This window comes from Phaethon lepturus, unplaced genomic scaffold, assembly GCF_000687285.1.
Source record: "Phaethon lepturus isolate BGI_N335 unplaced genomic scaffold, ASM68728v1 Scaffold57946, whole genome shotgun sequence".
Classification (NCBI taxonomy): Eukaryota; Metazoa; Chordata; class Aves; order Phaethontiformes; family Phaethontidae; genus Phaethon; species Phaethon lepturus.
This window is the reverse complement of record NW_010546682.1, coordinates 1-22377: the sequence shown is the minus strand read 5'-3', so window position 1 is coordinate 22377 and position 22377 is coordinate 1. Positions and strand designations below refer to the sequence as shown.

Here is a 22377-nt window from a genome sequence, read left to right as displayed (position 1 = left end):
GCTGCAGCTGCTGCGGATGGGCCGTGCCGACGGTCTGAGGGAGTTCTTGCAGAGCAGCTCTTGGGGCAGGTGGGGTTTGATTTGGTGTGTGTCCCCCCCAAGGCCATGGTTAGGCCTAAAGCCCCTCTGCAGACTGACCCAGGTGCTGAGGTGTGTGGGAAGAGGTTTATTTCTACCTGAGGCGGGGCAGTGGGACCACGGACTCAATGGCGCCATTTATGAAGCGGAGTTTGATGTGCTTCTGGTACGTGACCATCCGTCTGCCCAGTCCTAAAACTCCTGAATATGTTGTCTAACGTGAACCAAGTTAAGCAGGGAGTGTGTAGCGATGAAAGATGCGGTTTCCGCAGCATTACTGAAAAAGGCAGTTGAGTGGCTGAGGGAGAGCTCTCAGGGCCACGATGAAGGGGCTCTCCCCACGCTCTGTGGGGACGGGCATTGGGGACCTCTCAGCCTCCCCAAGGGACCCTTGAGCAGCTCTTGCTGGAGGGCCGTTCACCATCTGTGGGGAGTGTGGGAGTCCATCCTTCCCTCCCTCCATCACTGCCCTTGCTTGGCAAACTGCAAGCAGTTTTCTTGCACATGTTTTGTGCTGTTGATGGTTTTCTTCTTATTTTTATTACAGAGTACTTTCCAATTAAAAGAACCTAAAGCTCTGATCCTTCAAATAATTTTAATTCAACGGCTGAATAAAACTTTTGGTTCAGGCCCTTTGGCTGTAAGCATTTTTTTTGCTATCTTCTTTCCATGCTCTACAAAATACTTCTTGTATGACTTCAAGCGAGTCATGTTACCATTTACAATACGAAGAAAACAGCAGCTCTGTGGCAGAACTATAGTAAACCTTAAATGCAGTATTTGTAAAACAAACCACCATCAATATAAACAAACCACTGTTTTCTGACAATATTTGGTCTGTTCAGAGTTATGTTGAAGGGTTTCAGCAGTTTTTAATGGGGACTCCGTTTACTAATAAATTACTTTCCTGATGCAGGTGGGGGGAGAAGCGAGCTTCGGGTTCAAGCCTTACTCCAAGTGCTGTTGCTCTGATAGTGGTGCACAGATTCAGGATCAAGTGTTTGGTTTTTTTTGTTGTTCTAAAAAGACCCCAAAACACTGCAGTGTAGTTGATGAAGTTGTTTTTTGTATTCCCGTAGCCTCCCATCCTTAGGCACTTGTGAGTGTGGAGCTGCTTCAGGGCCACCTGGCAGCATGTGCAGTCAGAGGGCTGAGGTCCTGTGTTAGCAGCTTCAAATTGAAGGTCATAAACTGATGTTATCCAGCCTGTCGTCCTTCCTGCAGAGCACAGCCTTGATCAGGATGTTTCTAGAATCTAATCATGTCAGAGTAGAAGTGCTCATGTTAGCAAACCACGTGACAAAGGGAGAGGTGCAAGGATGTTACCAGTTTCTTTATGCAATTGCATACTTTAAAATCAGATTTATTGGGTTTTTTTCCCAGCCTCTTTCAGTGAGGAAGGCTGTCTCAGCATCTTTCTTCTAGATTTTTTTCCCTGTTGTCTGCCAGAGATTGTGTTTGTTTATGCTGAATTCTGTTTGGGAAGATTACAATAATATCCATATAGTTACTGTGGTCTTGCAGAACTGAGGTCAGAGTCCAGCTCGGGACAGAAGAGAGAAACACATTTCAAACATTCAAATTCTGGCCTTATTCCTTCACTTTCAATTTGTTTTCAGTTATGTCTAAATTTGTCAACAGGATTTTTGCTTCTTGGCTTCATTCATAGAAAGGTGGATGCTTTCAGACCCTTTTCTACATAAGCATTAGCAGTCACAACATATGTTGCTGTTAGAAGGTCCCCAGCAATAAAGACTGTTTATGCAGTAAGGACTGTTGCATGCTGTTTTTGGAACTAGATAGGGAAGGGATGGAGCAAGTTGAAAATAAATAGTGCTTTATTGATGATTTGTGATCTCTGCCTGTGATGAGGGTGAGAGACTACCCTTGGACCACAGAGCGAAGCTCCAAGCCTTGCTGTGGACTAGACCAGTTGGAATAGTGACAATAATGGTTACTGTGATGGGGAAGCCCAGGATAAAAACTGTCCCTGTCTTTGCTAGGTGAGATGCAAAAAGAGATCATCAGCTTATTTTTCCTTCTAGTTCCTAAATCTGTGTGCACTGGTCCAGTGGACTGAGGCAGATGTGTGCCTGCACGCTAGAGCCTGCGATAGAGGTGCATTTCGGAGTGTGTGAGGTTCTTGCAGAGGCAGGTTATTGTTGGAGGACCTGCCTTCTAGTAGGGTGCCTTTGCTTCAGAGCCTCACGTGTGCAGCAGCTGCAGTGCACTGCAGCCACAGCTTTCTCCGGCTCTGGGGTCGTGGGCATCCATTCACACATCAGGTCACTCGCCTGCATTTGGCATAGAGGACTCTGGACCAGCAGAGAGGTAAAGCTGCTGGTCCACATGTTCATGGATTGCAGGAGTTGTGGTGTGGGAGCAGAGATGCCTGATGGCTGATATGTGAGACTTGAGGAGGGTGAGTCATGTTAGTCCAGAAAAAGTGCATTCCTCATGCCACCTGAGCTGCTTACGTGGACTGTCTACCTTCCTGTCTCTCTAGTATGGTTTTGGGATTTGGGTACTGAACAAGACTGCTCTTTTTCCATTCTCAAAGTGTAGCTGGTTTGTGACATTGCTCAAAATGAAATCCTGGGACCTTTCCAAATTGGAGTGCTTGAAAGATGTAGAGCATGGGGAAAGAGGACAGAGAAAAGGAAATGTTTCATAATTAATACTGTTCTGAAGCAATTTTGTCGTATTGCCAGTGTCATGTACCTCCAGTGCATGTGCCTCTCAGTGTGAATGCAAATAGGAGCTGATGATTTCAGTTTTCTTTTCTTCGTCTAAAAAATACACCAGCAGACATGGTTTTGCTCTGTATTTTGTAGGTGGTACTGGCAGAAGGAAAAGAGAGAGCCCTATGTGAAATTTATGGAGGCAAATTATCCACCTGGGTTCAATTACGAAGATTTTGGGCCACTGTTTACAGCAGAATTCTTTGATCCCAACCAGTGGGCAGATGTTCTGAAGGCTTCAGGTGCAAAATACGTTGTCTTAACTTCAAAGCATCATGAAGGTAAGTAGGTTTGTGAATGTTGTGAATGTGAATTGTTGCATTTCTGTCAAGAAGAACCAAGGTGACTTTCCTGCCTGCTAAGAGAGACAAAGAAAGCCAGGCAGGCTTACTTGCCCCAACCCAGCCAAAAAGGAAACAAACTACCCAAGAAATGTTTGTGCATCTTCCCGACTCTTAGACAAATGCTATGACCGTGAAACTTGCATAGGAGGAAAAATAGATTGTGTCATTGTTCTCTTGCTGTATGTAAGACAATCTGAAGTGGTGGGGGCAGCTGAGCTTCCTTGCAGTAGCTGTTGTTTATTTTTTATTGTTGTGCAATTTATTGCTCAAGGAACCACAAAAGTGAATGCTGCTGTGTACAGGAAATTAACAAGCTGCGTAGGTTTCTCCAAGGAATTTAGGAGTATGTTCCAGGAGTTAACTTCAGAGTTAGAAACGTACACAGGGTATATACAGCTCTTCCTGATATGGTGCATAGAAGCCAAAACCTTGAACGAGGTCTGTAACTTTATAGGCACAGTTGATTTTTGGCACTGTAATTGTAAGATGCTTTGCAGAGAAAAGTAAAGAAAAAGAAAGTGCTTGGAAGGAAATCCGGTAGCAATGAAAGGATAAAATAATAAGATGCAGTATGACAGTACATCTAGTGGATGTTGTTGGTTTTTGGGGAGATGTAGGTCCAAGACTGGCAACTTGTAACTTGTGAATTTTAATCTCAGCTCTGACACGCATAAAATCTTGATCTTGAAGATGCTCATGGCATAATTCCTGGTGACTTCAAAAGAATAATGATTCATTTAGTCTGTCCTGTAGCCTTGGGTATGAATTTTTAGCTTGTTTGTCTAGTTGATACAATGATATGTATCCAGTTCACAAAAATACTAACAAGATTTATTAGGCAATGAGTATAAAGCAGTTTGAAGGTGAGAGTGGAGCTCCTCTGGCAGTGGTCTAAGTCTGCAGTGCATTAGTACTTGTAAGTGCTTGTGCTGGATTGCCAGATGTCTGAAATGTTACATCCCTCCTGATATTTAGGGCTGATATTTTAAAAGCTGTTTCAGCAGCTTTTGCACTCTGCTTACATACATGTAGTGTGTAGCTGATTGAGCTGTTATAAATGTCAAGACAAATGAAAAATGAACATGTACATAAGAAGTAAACAAAAGGGAGGAAAACAGTCTTTGAATGCAAATGATAGCCTGTGCATTCTGCAGCTGAGAATTTTATCTTCCAATTGTTGAATGTGTATTCACAGTTCTCATTTGATACATTCAGTGAAAATGTAGATGTCTCAAAAATTGCTGTATTTTTGGTTAATTTAATTGGGACATGAACGGAGTGAATAATTAAGGAGAAGAAATAATTATCCTCAGGAGTACAGAACTGGAAAATATAAATGCATATGTGTATGTATAAAAAAACCCCAAAACCACAAATGTATCTGGCATGGTCTTCTGATGTTATGACTACTATCATCATGCATAAACAGATTATAGGCATACTTTATACCATGACAATAATATTAGTACATATATGATTTTTATTGTTTTATATTTATTTTTTGCAACACACTTGTGAACTACTTCCCAGAAAGAGGAACTCTAACTTCCCCTCTTCTGCTTCCCGTTCTTATGCTTTGACTTTTCCCTTTTCAGGCTTTACTTTGTGGGGCTCCAAATATTCTTGGACCTGGAATGCTGTTGATGTGGGACCGAAACGAGATCTTGTGGCTGAACTAGCAACATGTGTTAGAAACAGGACTGACTTGCATTTTGGGTTATATCATTCCCTTTTCGAATGGTTTAATCCTCTCTTCCTTGAGGATGCCACCAATGTCTTTAAGACAAGAAAGTTTCCAACCAGTAAATCATTACCAGAACTCTATGAAATTGTGACCAAGTACCAGCCAGAAATAATTTGGTCTGATGGGGATGGAAATGCACCAGATACTTACTGGAACAGCACTGGCTTCTTAGCTTGGCTGTATAATGACAGGTACATAACGAAGCTGGTTTAGCTCCTCATCTGAAATTCTGTTCTGTGTCTAGTTTGTCTCATTTTCTGTATATTTTGTGGAAGCTTTTACCTCTACTTACAAGGACTTAACTAAATATTAATTTTTCTGAAATACAGAATCCAGGTCTCCCCTACAACTATCAAAGCTTGATTTAGAAAAAGACTGTCCTATATTTTTTAACCATACTTGCAAATTCATCAGTTAAGATGGTACTGGCTATTCTACCTCATCATATTCTTCCCTAAGTATTGTCTCCTGCACAGACAAATGAGAATATGGGCACATTGTTGTCATCACAGACTGAGCATCTGGCAGTGGGTGTGAAGTGCAGACTGGTTTCTGGCAGAGCTCCTGTGAAAGTCTGGAGCATATTTTCCCTAAGAAATGCCAATCTGGACCTTTTACTGGCAAAAGATGAGAAAGGAGTCCTGAAATTGCACTTAATCTAATTGTAATAAATTAATAGTACAGAAATCATCCTAAATGTTAGTTTCTGGGAGGGGTGTGTGTGGGAAGGGATTACACTGGCTGTGACTGCATTTTATAGAATAAAAATAATAAAAGTTTTCTGTTTGCAGTCCTGTCCGGGACACAGTTGTGACCAATGACCGCTGGGGAGTTGGCAGCATCTGTACGCACGGCGGCTTCTACACTTGTAGTGACCGCTATAACCCTGGACACCTCCTGCCTCACAAGTGGGAGAACTGTATGACTATTGACAAGAGGTCGTGGGGGTACCGGAGGAATGCACAGCTTGACGATTACCTCACCATTGAGGACTTGGTGAAGGTACAGTGGGACAAAGGAATTGCTTGCAACTTTTGATTCTACTTCCTGATTATTACACTATGTAACATTTCGATTATGTATCTATTTTTATAAAAATTATTACTTTAATTGGATAATGAATTTATGAAATAATAAATAATTTTGTTCCTTTGCAGCTTAACACTGGCAGGATGGACTATCCATGTAATTCTTATTAATTTTATAGAAATGACTAGGGGAAAAATTATCTAGTAAAAATTCAGTTAGTTTCTTAGAAGCTATTACCCCTGTGAGTAACTGGCCAGAGGCTGATTTGGATAGTCTCATAATTACCTTTTTGCTAAGTTTTTCTATTAACTGCACTTTTAAGTTGATGAGAAGCAAACAATTGCAGTTTCACAATTCCTGTTTAGGAACTCTTGATTGAAGGTTACACCTTTTCCTCCTTCTAGCTAGAAACAGTTTATAACTCTTAATAGTCTTATTACCTTGATGCGTGAAACTTTCCTTTCATCCCACTTAAAAAAAAAAAACACCACACTTACTATAGACATACAGATAAACACTAGCAGATGCAGACAGCTGGTGTTAAGAGAACATGGATTCCCTTTGCTAGTGTAATGTATTAGAAGCTCGGAAAAACTGAGTGAAAGGAAGACTTATCTTTCAGATACAGTGCATTTAATTGCAAAATTCAGCTAGTGAGGGAAAGACTGAGTGTTTTTGTTGCTTAATCTGAATCTTAGTACTGTCCTTGCAAAAGATAATTTCAAATTGAAGTAACCTCTTTGCAGACGCAGAAGGTTTAAATTCATTCCATAGCTTGTCTCCAGCTGTCTGTTCTTCACACGCGTGCATCTCAGTCCATGATCTCTGGAGGGCAGTGTGGGTGTGAACAGGAACATTTATGGACTCTGTAGAAGGCTTCCTAGTGTTTTACAGGTGTCTTTGTAAAACGAGGAGAGCATGAAACAGAGGAAGAAGGAAGTTGCTTCTCTCGGCTTCAGTAAAAAAGGAAGTGGCATTTATTAGCCTTACTCTCCTCTTGTACAGAGAAATGATCGATCCGTTCTATCGGTAAAACCCTTATGAAATTCCTGCAGAAGTTGAAATGTTAAAAGGTTATAGGATCTGATTCTAATGTAGATTCAGTCAGACATATTGGTGCAAAAATATATTTTGGGATGTTTTCTGCCATAAAAATTGACAGCAGCACTTTGTTTTATGGGATTTTGTTTTGTATTGACTGTTGGTATGACCCTCAAGGTCTAAATGTGCAGCAATAACATAACTGGTTCAGTTCGTCATTCGGAAGCAGTGTGCCTGGCTTTAGAAAGAGCTTCAAATATATGATTTCATTAGCCATAACCATATGTTCTGTGTATGTGTTTAAAAACATTTCAGCAACTTGCAGAAACAGTGTCTTGTGGGGGAAATCTCTTGATGAATATTGGGCCCACTCACGATGGTCGCATCGCTGTTGTATTTGAGGAACGCCTGAGGCAGATGGGTGCCTGGCTGAAAGTCAACGGAGAAGCCATCTATGGAACGAAACCATGGAGAGCACAGAATGACACGGTCACACCAGCAGTGTGGTAAGGCTACTGAATCAAAGTGTAGGCTGCGTAAAGCAGCAGTAGCAGTGTATGTGGAATTTTGAAATTCTTAATGGCTCGATGCTACAGAAGTCACCATTTTGCTTTGTATGTTGTGAAGAAATTAACCCTTTTGTCGGTTTAAGTAACTGCACATAAAAGTGTGTATAAAACTGTAGGTAGATGATGGGTGTCAGAGAATGTAGTTTCAGGATGATGCCAAGGCTGAAGGGAAGATTGTGGGCATTTTCTTAGGTGTAACTGAGAACAGAAACTATATAAAAAAAATACAAATCCAGAAATATAAAACTGCTATGTTTATCTGTACAAAGGAATACTTGATGTCACTGTTTAGAGAGAAAGAAACTAGACATCAGTCTAACATATTCTGCATTTCTTTTTAAGGTAAAAATGCATGAGAAGATAACAGCAATTATTTGGTCACTAAATTCAGCTAAATTCACTAAATTCTGGACTCTCCTCTGCCTTTGTGCCTCATAGCTGCTGTAATGCCAAAACCCATCAGGGTTTTGGTCTTGACCCCCTTCTCTGCTTCAGTGAGAGTTCACTCCTGTTCCCAGTAGGATTTGGCAATCTGGCTTTAGCCTTGAAACGCTGAACTGTTGGCTGTTTAATAAAACCATTTCCAAGAGCAGTAAAAAATTGTAACTAAATGAAGGAAGGAGGGAGGAATGTTTCAAATGTATGCCACAAGATTTCCAAGGACGTACTGTAGATAATGTCTGCTGAAATTAAAATTTAAAAAACTATCCATTCAAGGTGCAAGCTTTATTGTCACACATACTCTTGTGGAATATCTGTATGTTTGTGAATTACCATATTTTTCTGAATATGATCCACAATTATCTGTTAATGATTTCCCCTGCACTGCAAGTGCCGCCTCCCTACATGGCTGAGTAGCAGTGCATTACTATAGGCTTGCTAAAGTTACTAAGATGTTTACCTCTAAAATCAGTTCTTTAATAGTCTCTATTACCTCTAGTTTGTTGGAACAGTACTTTTATTAAAGAAAAACCATCTGAAAAGATGGTTATGTGTGTGAAAATGTAATTAAGGCTGACTTTTCAAATCCATTTTTTCCACTGTTGAAAGCACTCTATCACTTCAGAAAATTTACAAGGTAAAACTGACCTGCATTTCTGTTCCCCATTTCCAACCAGGTACACTTTCAGCCCTAAAGAAGGCAGAGTCAATGCTATCTTCCTTAACTGGCCAGTCTCTGGGACTCTGGAACTTGGTGAGCCACAGGCTAAGCTTGGAGACACACAGGTAAAAGACAACACCCACGCCCACACCACCCCCCCCTTCCCCTTTAGAACAGTGAGGCTTTTGACACACAGTGCAAGAAATGAACATACTCTGAAGGAAAACACCTCTAGGATTTGTTCCATCACTATTTATTGTCATGTTCCATCACTATTTATTTTAGTTTCTGGCATCTTTTGGGAATGCATAACTCTGAGGACAGAGTACATTGGAAGAGACCCAGCAAAATGTTTGTTTTCCTTATGGGATCTCCTCGTCATAGTCTTCCCAGTGGGGTGTTTCTTCTCCAACAAACAAAGCTAGACTGAATTGTTGCTGGGCTGTGTTTTAGCTTGCAAACTAAGGATCATAAAAAGAGGCCAAGTAGCAGGAAAAAAACCTGCCACCCCTCCTATTCCCTGTGTAGACTCTTAACTTGGCATGACCTTTCTTTATAAATAGCCATCCTCATGACTTTGGTGATACTGTGATTGCTGTAATGGTGCAGTAGCTTCAAGCCAAAGCCTTGCACAAAGGGAAAGTACACAGAGGTTTTCGTTGCCCAGGGGTGCTAAAGAGTAACTCAGTGCAGCCCTAGATGCGTGTCTTGGAGCAAAGTTGAGGACACTGATGTCACACCTACTCTAACAAGTAGTGTAACCCAATCTATAGAGCAGAACAGGTGGTGCTCGGGATTTAATATCAGTGCTGTGCATTTAAGGTGGGTATTCACTTTGGCTTAGATATGTCCCTGGTCTCATGCATTGGATGCCCACTACCTGCTGAAATGCATTAAGGGTGTTTCTAGACCATCTCTTCTGGTCTAGTTCCATATGAAAAGAATCTTAATTAGTGCCAAGACAGTTCTGTGATAAGGAAGAAATAATTTCAGAAATGATGTAGATAAATCTTGAATTTTGTAGAGGCATCTAGACTATACATGCACAAGACAGTAATCTTCTTCAGGGGTGGAGACTGGTCTTCAGCTCTTCCACTATTTTCAGCATTTCACCAGCTGGCGTAAGAGTCTCACCATAAAACTTCTTTGTGTATTTTTAGCGGAGAGGTTCTTCAGGTTAGCTTTGTTCTGAGATACCTGGCTGCACTCTGTAAGGAATATTGCCCACTCAAGACTACAAGTTCCACCATGGGAAACAGGCATTTCAGAAATAGGTGATACAAAACTGTGCAGTGTGGTGCCCAGATTCCTGCTTAGACCCAAATACTTCTGAAAAGTGTTTATGTACCTTTTACAGACCTAAGTACTTCTCAAGACCTAATATCACCAGCTTTATTACTTACTTATCTACTTTGCAAGTATTTTTCTACTACCTCTAATAATTGTTTAATCATTCATTTGGTTGCCAAGTGGAATTTGAGGATAACTGACCAGTAAAGTAGCTATGAACAACATTTTTTTTGTCACTTTTGCAGTTATGTGCACTTTGAAAAGGCACTGTTCTAACTGTAGTGTATGTTTCTATTTATCATCTCAGGTGAAGCTGGCTGGCTACCAGGAACTGCTGAAATGGGTTGCACTGGGAGAAAAGGGAATCCTGATAGCTCTACCTCAGTTAACTCCAAAGCAATTGCCATGTCATTGGGGCTGGACTTTGCAACTGACTGGCATAAACTGAGCCATTCACTGCTGGAGCCCCCTCTGTGCGTAGCAGGGAATGCTGGGGTTTTGGCTTCTTACTTGCTTGGCTGAGAAACATCAGTAATTTCACTTTTTCTGAAGGGTGGGCTGTTACTAAAGGATGGAATGGAAGGAACCTCACCTGAAATCTAGCATTAGGCAGTGAAATCTCTGCATATACTTTGTTTCTTTGAACTTGTGTGAAAAACTGAGCATCTACCTTGACCTGTCCGCTTTTCTCAGTTTCTTGCCAAGTTCTGTGAAGACTAGGGCAAGGGGGGGGCACCAGCCACTGGGTTTTTAAAGTCACGGGAAGAACAAAGCTAGCTCAAGCCAGCGTTTGAATGTACAGAATCTACAGAAGTTAGATTTCTTGCCTTAAACTGACAGTTTTTACTGTACAGTTTTAGAGAAAATAATAAAATTTTTCCAGTTTTGTGCAGTTGCTGGCAGCTGGTAGTTTCAGCTGAGTAGGGTAATGTACCTGCAAGAACAGTCCTAGAAGGGTTAGGAATTCATCACATATGCACAGAGGCAATGCCCATGTACATCTTCATTTCTCATCATGAAAATTACTAATTTTACCTGTCCCTGTTGTTAATTCTCTCCATTATTGGGATACAAGTCAAATAGGAGGGTTTTTTTTCCTGTTTTGTATAGTTTTATGTGGTTAAAGCTGACTATTGTTTACAGCCATTGTTTTTACACAGTTACCAGGGTGCCTTCTGTGGACTATGAAACAAAATACATACTTCAAAGACTAACTTCATTAAAAAACAGAAATAATCAGGAGTTGCTAGGGATGCTCAGCTTTGGCAGAGACCCAACATTTTAAGCAGAGGGTAGATTGCATCCAACTTGCAAAATTCCCAAACTCATCATGTGACAGGATTTGTAGGGACAGATCTGCAGTGTGAAGTTTGCAAAGGTATAGGGGAGGTATAAGACAACAGAAAACAATAATTGTTTCAGTGTAGAGGTCAAAGGTTTATTTTTCCTGAGTAATGTTAATAAATGAAAAACAATTACTGGATAAGTTAAGATTTTAACTTGATTTTGATGAAGTTGAAAGAATTTAAATGATGGGCCAAATGGGGTTTGGAAATTGCCTTTCCTGCTAGTAATGTTAATACACATACAATTTTTACAGTAAAATATTTTATTACAGTACAGACAATTGGGCTCAAAATTAATACAAATTAAGATAAAATATGTACAAGTTTAATGTGTACAGTATAGCTGTTTGAACAGCATAAACAAGAGAACTTCTAAAATCCACATTCCTTTAGTATAAAGTAAGAGAGAGAGCAGACCCCACCCCCCTGCTTGTTCAAGGGGAACGTGCATCAGTTGGCAAAGGCTTTCTGAAGCATGAGAGACTCTTTGGAATAACATTTGTAAAGTTATGGGGAAAAAAGAATTTTCCTTTATGAAAAGAAAAATTGGGGAGAAGAAGAAAGAAGCCTTACTTCATTCTGCTACTCTCTGCTATTCTTAAATCACTACCATTAGTTTTTTCCAAAACTTACACACCCCAGGCAAACAAAGGGTTTTTTTAGTTGCTTGGTATAATACTGCCACCAGATGCCTTTCAGATGCAATAAAAATAATCCAATGAATTACAGAAGAGTTTAACTGCTTTTTTTAATAGAAAGTCTTTACATACAATGATTCTTTCAACAAGAATATTTTTAATGGGTGTTTGAAACAGAACTCTATCAGAACAAAAATGGGCGCATTCCTACTTTTTTTCAGAATGTTTTTTCTGCTGGTCTACCACTCCTACATCATTATAAAATGGACCCAAGTCTCATCAGTAGTTACAGCTGGATTTGTTATAAATACACCACCTATTCCTACAAGTGTGCAGTTCATTTCTCTAGTTGCTGGGGGGTACTAAAAGCTTCATAAACATTAGCAGCAAAATCTTTCACTTGCTCCATCATCAACAGGTCCTGGAAGAAATTTAAAGGATAAATTTGCTTAATCAAACACATCCACCACTATTCTGGTTTTGCTGCAGTACATAATTTGGCATGAGAAAATGCACCTGGCACTCCCACACACTAACTCAAATTTCTCACTTTAGAAAGGTTTATGGGCAGAACTGCAAGTAGAACCAAGTCAATAGATCCTTTTTGTGCTTCTGCACAGTTTAGAAGAGGGAGGAGGTCCTAGAAAAATAGCATATTTTTAGAAGATAGAAGTTTACAAAAAGTTCAAATTAGGCCAGTTGTTTCTACTTTTTTTTTTTAATGCCACTGAAATTAAACAGAATGAAGTACATTTTTAAAAAGAAATATACAACATTCATTTTTAAATTTTACTTGGGATATTTTAAATAAGAAAGATTCTTACCTGAACAAAGTGACTGGGTGTTTCACTGCATACTGAATGGATCTGTCCATTTATTATTGGAATTATCTTGGCTAAAGGAAGACTGACACTGGAAAGACTAGAAGAGAACAAAAAATACTGAGTTAGACCTGCTCTGACATTAGTAAAGCCACTAAAGTGTGATTATTACAATTCTAAATAATTGCTACTTCAAAAGAGTTGAACGACTGCAAACGAAAATGTACAGATGAAGGTTTTTTTCCCCTATCAGGGCTTTCACTTAACAGAGAGAAGTACCCAAGCACATTTCAGCTGGTGTTCCCACTACTCACAGTTTCACACTTGCTTCTTGTGCAAGAGAAACACGGTTTAGCTAGAGCCTTTACATGTGAGTGCATGTGTAAACAGTTGTTAGAAGTGCCAGTGCAGTCTCACAGTATCTCAAACTCTAAACCAGGCTTAGGACAGACAGCCAAACTACAGCCTTTGGGATATTTTAGGTGATGTAAATAGCATGTATTTAAAGAAAAACATTACTCTTTGAGAGCCATCAGTTATTAAAATAAATTACATAAAACCAGTTATTATTCAAGGTTTTAGTATTTTAGAAATTATATTTCACGGATTTCAACTCAGCTTTTGGATTTGTAACACTCTCACTGCATTGTTCCACACCAAAGTTAACTTCAGAATAAAAGCTACCTTTAAACAGGCTTCTAGGAAGAGGCAGAAGATCCTGAATGTTAGTATCTTTTTTTCAGCATACCAGTGAGGAACCTAAAGCTCTGTACGTGCTTTGGCTGCCTGTATTTGGAGAATCGTGGTAATGCCCACCTTCCTTGAGAACTACAGCAAGGGACAGCCAGGGTCTGGGGGGGTAGAGAGCTTATCTGCTAAGCGTGGCAGCACGCTATCCTTCTCACGGGGGAGGTACTGCAGTACGTCTTTCAGCAGTCGCCACCAGTGGGGACTCCTTAGCTAGAAAGGCAGTCTGCTTCTACAGGCTTGGCAAAAAGTGGAAGGTACACGTCTTCCGAGTTCTACTTTTAAATCTGCAAGTCATGGTGGAAAAGATACCTCACGTAAATTCTAGCGGTGTCAAGGTGGGAAGAAACATGGCATACTCCTGGCTGTCTGCTTGACCGAAGTGAGGAGACTGCATTTATTCTTGAAAAGCAAGAAGCAGAATTATTTCCAGTGTGAGAACTTCAAATGGGCAGGAAAATCCATAGCCTTTTTTTGGAATTCACTATGAACCCAAAGCATTAGTCACATGAGAACCACAACAAAAGAACACACTTACCTATGTACAGAGCCATTCCGCAAAAGGTCCTGCTCAGTAGGTCTAAAAAACTCTGCCATGTTGTCCAGCAGTCGACTGAAGCCTCTATTTAAACACGTGCTCAAAACTGTACTGAAGTCTGGACTGAAAAAAAACCCAAATGGTTTGGTTCCTGGGATTTATTTTTTCAAACTAAAACCCTCTGCAAGTCTTCAGTGCTACAGATGTCCCTCCCATAAGGGAAGATGCAAAAGGCCATGTAGCCATAAGCTATAGCCTCCTCAAGAAAAGACCAGCTCCCCAGCAACTCCACAGCAAACCAATCGACAACCTAAGCTCTACCCTAAGATTAATAAAAACCAGATAAATCTACAGCATTCCTCACTTCTCTTTCTTGCTAAGTAGTACATAGAAGGGACTTCTCTCACCCTTAAAAAGCCCCAGATCTTCAACAGCTGAAGTGTAAGAATAGTTTGGCATTGGGCTCAATTCCATCATGTTCAACATTTATTACAGAAGCCTCATGTCCATAGCTCTCTGGTACAAGCATACAGCCATACAACCACTCTCAAAACCATGCATTAAAAATAAACTCTGATATGCCAAAACTGGTGTTCATTTTATCAAAGCAAGTAAATCCTATAAAATGACTCAATTTACCCTGCTTTAGCAGAAGAGAAGTACTCCTCTGCTCCTGCGTAACTACAGAAAAGGTGAGGAAGAGGTAAAGGGGGGTCTGACTGGGAAGGACATCCTGGTCCTCTCATTAAGGCAGGATATAAATGAGTTTCAGAGCTCTCAAATTTTTAAAGTTCCAGCCTACAATTAGTGAATATAAATATTTAATGCAGCAGAGTGGTCACATTTCACAAATGAAAGCTGACAGCTTTTTATATGAAGGTAATTGTCTTACATAAACAATAGTTGTGAGGAGAAGTTTAATATGAATACAGAATATTTCTCTATACCTTTCTAGCATATCTCTAGTTTCATTAAGTAATTTAATTGTAGCAACATCTCTTTCTGTGAGTCCACAGGCCTAGAAAAAGCAAAGACAGACAGACACTATTTTGAAGGAAATCCATTGGCAACCATAAGAATAAGAGTAGAAATAGAAGAGTTTTGTACCACGGAATTAAGCAAAGATGTACAAGACACATCTATTTAAAAGAAAAGATTTACTATAAATGAGATTCTTTATGATTTGTGTTCTAATTTTCTTTTTAAATGGTCACTGTAGGAATTTTTACTAAAAACAACATGAAAAATACCAGGCTAACTAAGCAAAGTATTTTTTCTACTTCTGAACTCTAAAATGGAAATAAACCCTGCATATCAGCTTAAGTTAAAGGGATAAGTGCATGTAGTCACACACTGGAGCCTAAGTTTCTTCTCTATACCACTATAATATCAAGTTAAGAATGAGTTTTCTCCAACCTGTGGTGCAGATGGAGACAAACACTAAGAAAATTTAGGAAGTTGTGACAACTGAGTTTAAATACGCCTTTCTGTTGACTCCTGTTCATTTTCCAGCCCAAAGCAACAAAGGACTCCAGCACACCATCACCTTCTTGTGCATCAGCCAAGATGCTACAACACTGCATGATCTTTGTTGGTACACAAGTGCAAGATAATACAATTTAGCTTAGGGATGAGTTAAGCTGCACTGTGTTACAGCATATGTCACAGGCTAAAAGCGGTAATTGGGCTGTGTTTCTGAGCTCAAAGCTGACATTCTGAGGATGACACTTGTTTTCAATCAAATCTGATGAAAGTACAACTTTACTTTGCCTAGATTGAAGAGAGAGACACACTTGATTTATGGTGGAAGAGGCATCACCGTTTATTAAAGATACAGATGCCACAGTACAACTAGAGGAGTGTTATGCACCCTTCCTTCCCCAAAACAGACAAAAAAATGAAGAAAAGTAGATCAAAGAAACTGAAACATGTACCTGGGTAGCCAAGGGGTTTTCTTCATCTGGCATCAGATAATGACATAAGGGAGAGTAAGATGCAATCTGATCTGAATCCTTATGTTCCACTACTCTCCTGATATCTTTAAATTTCTGTTCCAAGTCCAGAAGAGATAGGGTGTGCTTAAGGGAAATACTGGAAAGGAAATTGTTGATAGTGTTGATTGCAAAATGAATAATGATGCTTTGTTCTCCTACCAGTAACATTTTCACAAGGATCCCAATCTGCTATATTGGTTTGCACTGGCAGACATAGCCTGCTATAATAAAAGCATTGTTTTGGAAAAAGTAGTACGTCTTCCCTTTTTAAAATTCTAATAAAACTCATTGTTTTGGGAACAGTCATCACAATAAAGATTAAAAGCTAACCACAGAGAAATACAGACTCTTACCTTCCAAAAACTTTATGTACAGCTTGTTTAACAATAGTTATTAACTCAGTCAGTCCTAGAACAAGAAAAGTGTGAAAATTATTCTAATGATTTGCTCAAGTCTAGAAAAAAAAGTAGCATTTTGTAAGTGTAGTTAGTTTATAATAAGCATCATACCATCTCCTAAAAGGTGCTGAATACTTGATAAATATTGCTGCTGAACTTCAGGGGGAGCTAGTGGTGTCTGTGGGGAAAAAATAACAAACAGTTCTGTGACATGTCAACAGTAGAGAACAATGCACAAAACATTTCAAACCTGTTGTGAACAATTTCCTTAATCTTTATATAATACCCTGCAGCCGATGGATTCCCTCATTCTCATGCAACTCCGTAGCTTCTGACTCTCTTCCTGCCATCAACCCATGGATCTTTCATACGTCCTCTGGCATTCTTCTCTTCAATACTATACAGATCTCTCTTCCATCTTCAGTGGCACAGGAAAATCTTTCACTTTTCATTCATATATAGGAAAGTCTCTTAAAAAACTGCATTGCAGGTGAAACTAGACCCTCCAGCACCCCAAAACTTAAATGCAGTAGAACAGGATATTTATGCTAAACCCTAACAAAAGCTTATCTGATAGAAAAGCAGCTTTCAGGAACTGAGATAGGGTCCCAGCCTGCTCCAGAACAGCGCCTCAGAGTTGGCCCTGTCACAGTGAGGGTGGTGAACCACTGGCACAGGTTGCCCAGAGAGGTGGTAGATGCCCATCCCTGGAAACATTCAAGGTCCGGTTGGATGGGGCTCTGAGCAACCTGCTCTAGTTGAAGATGTCCCTGCTCATTGCAGGGGGGTTGGGCTAGATGGCCTTTAAAGGTCCCTTCCAACCCAAACTAACTATTCTAACCCACTTCTCTTGGAAAAATAACAGAAACATGTTTCTAGTCCAAGCTCATCTTGCCCTTTTAAAAAAATCTTTTTTGGGTTTTACAAAGTGAAGCACGACCTCCATCAACCCTGAAGTCCCTAATGAAAGCTTTTCTCAGACCTGTCTTGACATGCTGTTCCTTGACTCTCAGCAGGAGCTATCACAGGGGGACATATGAGAACTAATCCAAGTTTGTAGCCATTATTTTTAGATGAGCCATCCAACAATTTGCAGATCTTACTCTCTACAATGGGTACTTGCTTACTGTGGGATTGATCTATTTTTATTGAGCAGTGATAGTTGTACTGAACAAACAAAAAGCAAGCCTTCTACCTTGCTTGGCCCCACCAACAGATATTTAGGTAGATGGCCTTTTTGGAGTTAAACAAAACAGTTAAAATTTCAAAGACAACATTTTTCTTCTTTAATCCTAGGAAAATTTAGCTGGGGGAATTAATGTATGTGCTAGGAAGACCTAAGCATTTATATACATTTGTCTAAATATCTGGGATCATTCACACACTATTACTGTTTCACAAAAAATTAATGAAACCTAAGAAATTATTTTACGTTGGTGTTCAGATCTGAAGTAACCTTCTTTAAGCAATACAAATGCAGACAGAAGGTATCCTTCAGTATTGCTAGTATTTTGTTAAGCAAGCGTATGACCAAATCATCCAATTTTAGAGGCTATTAGAACACATCAATATTACTTTCAGTAATGCTTCCACATCTCCTACTCTTATAAGAGCACTCTCTTTCATTCTAACACTCCTACGCTATGCCCTTTTTATCTCTCACTAAATAATCCTTTCACTTCCAAGACAGTGGAAGTTCTACCTTTGAAACAAAACAAGAAACTTACTGTGCCGTTTTTGCAGAGTGCAGCATTATCTAGGTAGATGTAACCGCCAATAATATTTAACTGGACTCGCAAAAGAACTACTAGCATACAGGTACTATATACAGCTACAATGCTTCTTGTGAAACCTTGAAAAGAGACAACAAAATAACTTCAAAGTCAAAGAAATAAGGGTGAGTCAAGGAGGGAGACTGCTCTCCAAGACTCAGGAAGTGCTGATGAATTTTAAATACACAGTCACATTTCTTTCATTGGTTGTCATAACACTTGTTTTCACAACATGCCCAAGATGGTCATGAGTCTAATATGTGCTGCAGCTACGTCTAAAGTGTCCCATTTAAAGTCCTACATTCATGTAATTTTGCACATTACACAAGATATTTTGGGGAAAAATAAAATTTATAGAAGTTGCTTCAGAAGGAAAATGGGTATATTGTCAAATCACCTTTCTTCTTCAGGCCAGGAATTACACACAGTATGTTAGCCCTCGTCATGCAATTAAGACACAGAAGGAGTAACAGCAGCTTTGGAAAAAAGCTACCTAAGGCAGGAGCAGCTAATATCTAAAGAAAGAAAATTAAAATGAGCATCAGCTACCAGCCAGTAGGCAACAGTGGACGTGTGGAAGAAGTGATGTGAATAAATATGGATAAAGGCTGAGTAGCAAGGACACGGGAAGAAAGCAGCCAGATCAGAAGTAGGATCTGTGAAAAGGAGAAACAAAACCAAAAGGAAGGAAAGACAAAACCAGGGAGGTGGGAGGGATAACAAATGGTACTGAGGAATCAAAAGTAGTAGAAAAAGCTGAGGAGTATTCACTACATAATTATGTGACTTCACTATTCTTCCTTCCCTTCCACTGCTTCCATCAGGCGATAAATAAAAAGATGAACCAAAGCGTTCACAACCACTGCTATGGTGGTTCTCTCAAACAGGCTTGAAAAGAGGAAACTGCTGGCCAGGTAAGGGCTGGCCTCCATTTCTGATTGATGTTTTGTTAGATTCAGCATAGAACCTTCAAAAAAACTAGTCTGATTTTCCTGTGAAGGCACAGAAAGTTCCCACAAAGTTTTCTTGAGTGGGGTAACATGAAGGCCAATAAAATTCTTCAGCTTTGTCTTTGAGCTTCTAACTTCCCCTGGGGCTATGAAAAATTCCTTCATGAGGTGCTCTTGGGAGGGTGGGCAGGGAGGAGGTTTGCCACATACTGTATTACACTATCTTCATATCTACTGAAACAACAGCCCAGTATGAAGCATGCATTTTAAAGGGTGTGAAAGACATTTGAAATGTATACTAAATATTATGCAGATGGAACCTTTCATTTCCACTTACTTATTATCTTTAAATCCTCCCATATTTCTAACTTGTTTGCTGGCCTGCAGGAAACATAAATGGAAATATTAAACATTAAAAGGTATATTTTCCTCAGAAATTAATAAATATGGTAAATGAAATAGCAGTGCTCTAAGGTGAGCTCATTTAGGTACTATAAGTATTCAGATCAGATTCGTGTCTACATTGATTTGCCTCTTTCAAGAAAGCAGTATATAGACAATACACTATGAAGTCACAGAAAATACATTCAAACTTTAATGTATGAATGTAGTATTTAGTGATGTCAATTATACACTTATATTATCAGTTTTGAGTTACTATGCTAAGCAGTCAGAAAAAGCCCACAGATGGTGCAAAGGGGTCTTTTCTGGGGCCTTGGCCCTGTATATGCTTAATGTAGACGTCAGTTCAGTATGGCTTCCTGTAGCCACCTGTGCATAATAAGTGCAGAATCATAATTTCTATATCCTACTTTCTTGCAAGACTTACCATTGCCTGACTTGGTTTTAAAGTTCAGATTTAATCATCAAAAACCAAAGAGATCATGATGATCTGTGGAAAAGAAGTCTTGTGCCATCCACACAAATGCAAGTTGATCTTTCTTCTTTCATTGAGGCGTATTTACTTTTCTGACCTGACCAATTCCTAAAATTTTATATATTCTGCAGTCAAAAGAGCAAAACTGAGGATTGCATAGATACACCTGAACTGCCCAAGGTACATCATGTATTTGTAACTGTTATCCAGAGGTAATGTTAGCAATATAGCAGCAGTAGCAGAGATAAGACAAGCTAACCATCCAAAAAGTTTCATCAGCCATTCTCACTTGCTAAGCAGTGTCAGTAAAGAATGGCTACTGTATATATACCGTGGAGAAATACTTTGTCAAAGTCACTTAGAGAAACATTTGGTAATTTCTTAGGCTCAGAGTTAATACTTAAATATTTAGGGCAGATAGTTCAGATTAACCTAGACTTCACAGTAACCTAATTTAAAAAAAAAATACATACTTTTCACCAGCAATAATTTCTCTTTACAGGCACAACACATGCACTTTAGCATTTGTTTAACCATTTTATCACTTACATAAACAATGAATTTTTAAGCTCACCACTATGTAATAATGCAAATGAACTGATACAATAAACTATGAAGCTTACAATTCCAAAGGTAAAGAGAGAGATTAAAGAAAGGATAGCTAGAAGAAATACAAGGATCCATGGCACATACAAAACCAGCATACATGCTTCTCTCTTTGCAAACTAAATCAAAAGTTTTAGAAGCTATTCTAAAGCAAAACAAAGGAAAGACTGTTAAAAAAATGCAGTAATAGCTCTATAGATAAAACATGTAACAGGACTCCAAACCACATTTGTTACTTATGAGTGGTAAGTTTTCCATGCCAACTAAAGAGAGAAAGAGAAGCCAAAACATCAACATCAGCCAACTACAGTTGCACCTATTATATCAAAACATTTTCTAGAGCTCTTACACTGTTTCTCCTCACAACGTAAGGCAACAGCCAGGTAACAGTTTAAGTCTGCAAGTATTAAGCCTACCAGTGGAAATGGATTTTTCAGTCTTCATCTGCTGCAATTTTCTAAGACTCAACTGCTACTCAAAATTTAACTTTTATTTCACATTATTTATTTGGAAAACCATTGCCTGCTATGGAAGCAAAAGGCAATGCAAACAAAAAAAGAGAGGTTTGGAGTAAAGCTAAATGCTGAATAAGTGGACGATACGCAACATCTGCAAGGCTACAGCAGCAGGTACTTCACCTCATCTCAATCAATCGCATTACTTTGAAAAGAGGAGGACAGACAGAGCAAAAACATCTGTGGTCTTACGTCCCTCTCCCTCTTTAAAAGTTGCTCTGAAAGTCAGAAGACTTCAGCCTGCTTACACCCCTGCTGACACCCCTGCCTGCCCCAAATTACTAAAATGATGTAAAAAGGTTTTGAATTTAAGGAAGTGAACAGATTTTAAGTTAAATAAGCTTACCTAAGCCATAACACGATCTGTAACATATGGTAACACAGATCCATAACATAGATTATGTGATAAAAAGAATATGGCTTCAGGGACATTGAGAAAGATAAACCTCCACATCTACTCTTTTGTATGTTCAACAACAATGGCACTCAAAGGTCTGGAGCTATTTGATTCATCTTCTCAAATCGAAGGCAAAAGAAAACAAATCTATTCCTCCATATGTAGCACAAGAATGCAGAGCTCCTTCAAAGACTCACTTCAAAGTGGAATGAGCGGATGGCTCATTCCACGATCTGTGCCTTCCCAACCCCTTCTCTACCTTTTCAGTTCAAAAAGTTCAAGCATCTAGTTAAAACTTCCTCAGCATAAGTCAAAAAAGGAAGCATTAAGACACAAACTCCACTGTAAGATACACTCTAAAGAGACATACATGCTTACAGGATATTGCATGTAACCAGCATTTTAAAAAATATTTATTTTCAGAAATGCGTAACAATAATATCAGAAAGTCTCATCTCTATTTTCACTAGGATTATTGGAATTCAGAAGTGGGTCACCATACCTGTAAACTGTTTCAACTAGTCAAACAAGTTAGGGACACCAGATATATCCTGATAAAAGAATGCATGCTACAGAGAACAAACTAAGGCATTTTACGTCCTCACCACCTAACAAAGGATTACAGGCCTTTATAGACTATTTTGCTGCACAGTCCAGAAGTCAAATCTGGTGATCCACAAGATCTCTTGTTCATTCAGGTTAAATTTTCATTGCATAAAAGTCTTACAATGACAAATGTAATTATTTAAATAGTAAATATTAAAGTATTAAACATTAAATCTAAATGTAATTTACATGAAATATTTACTATATATATTAATATAAATAGACATATAGATA

General features: G+C 39.2%; 2 protein-coding genes across 2 annotated transcripts; one reads left to right on the top strand and one right to left on the bottom strand.

Annotated features, from left to right (window-relative positions):
- Positions 1 to 2886: 2886 nt before the first annotated feature.
- FUCA2 (fucosidase, alpha-L- 2, plasma) lies at positions 2887 to 10403 on the top strand (the record flags this gene model as incomplete). The annotated part of the gene is made up of 6 exons (XM_010289356.1): positions 2887 to 3100; positions 4759 to 5098; positions 5699 to 5909; positions 7293 to 7483; positions 8665 to 8773; positions 10246 to 10403. Coding segments are annotated over 6 exons (1206 nt in total), but the record flags the coding sequence as incomplete, so codon positions are not given.
- Positions 10404 to 11877: 1474 nt separating this feature from the next.
- On the bottom strand, positions 11878 to 19555 carry PEX3 (peroxisomal biogenesis factor 3). Its single transcript, XM_010289355.1, has 9 exons — positions 19480 to 19555; positions 18148 to 18272; positions 16532 to 16598; positions 16376 to 16430; positions 15963 to 16119; positions 14976 to 15046; positions 14029 to 14151; positions 12747 to 12843; positions 11878 to 12343 (listed from the first exon to the last, which is right to left on the bottom strand). The coding sequence occupies exons 1-9, from the start codon at positions 19553 to 19555 to the stop codon at positions 12260 to 12262; spliced, it is 855 nt and encodes a 284-aa protein (XP_010287657.1). The 3' UTR covers positions 11878 to 12259.
- Positions 19556 to 22377: the final 2822 nt, after the last annotated feature.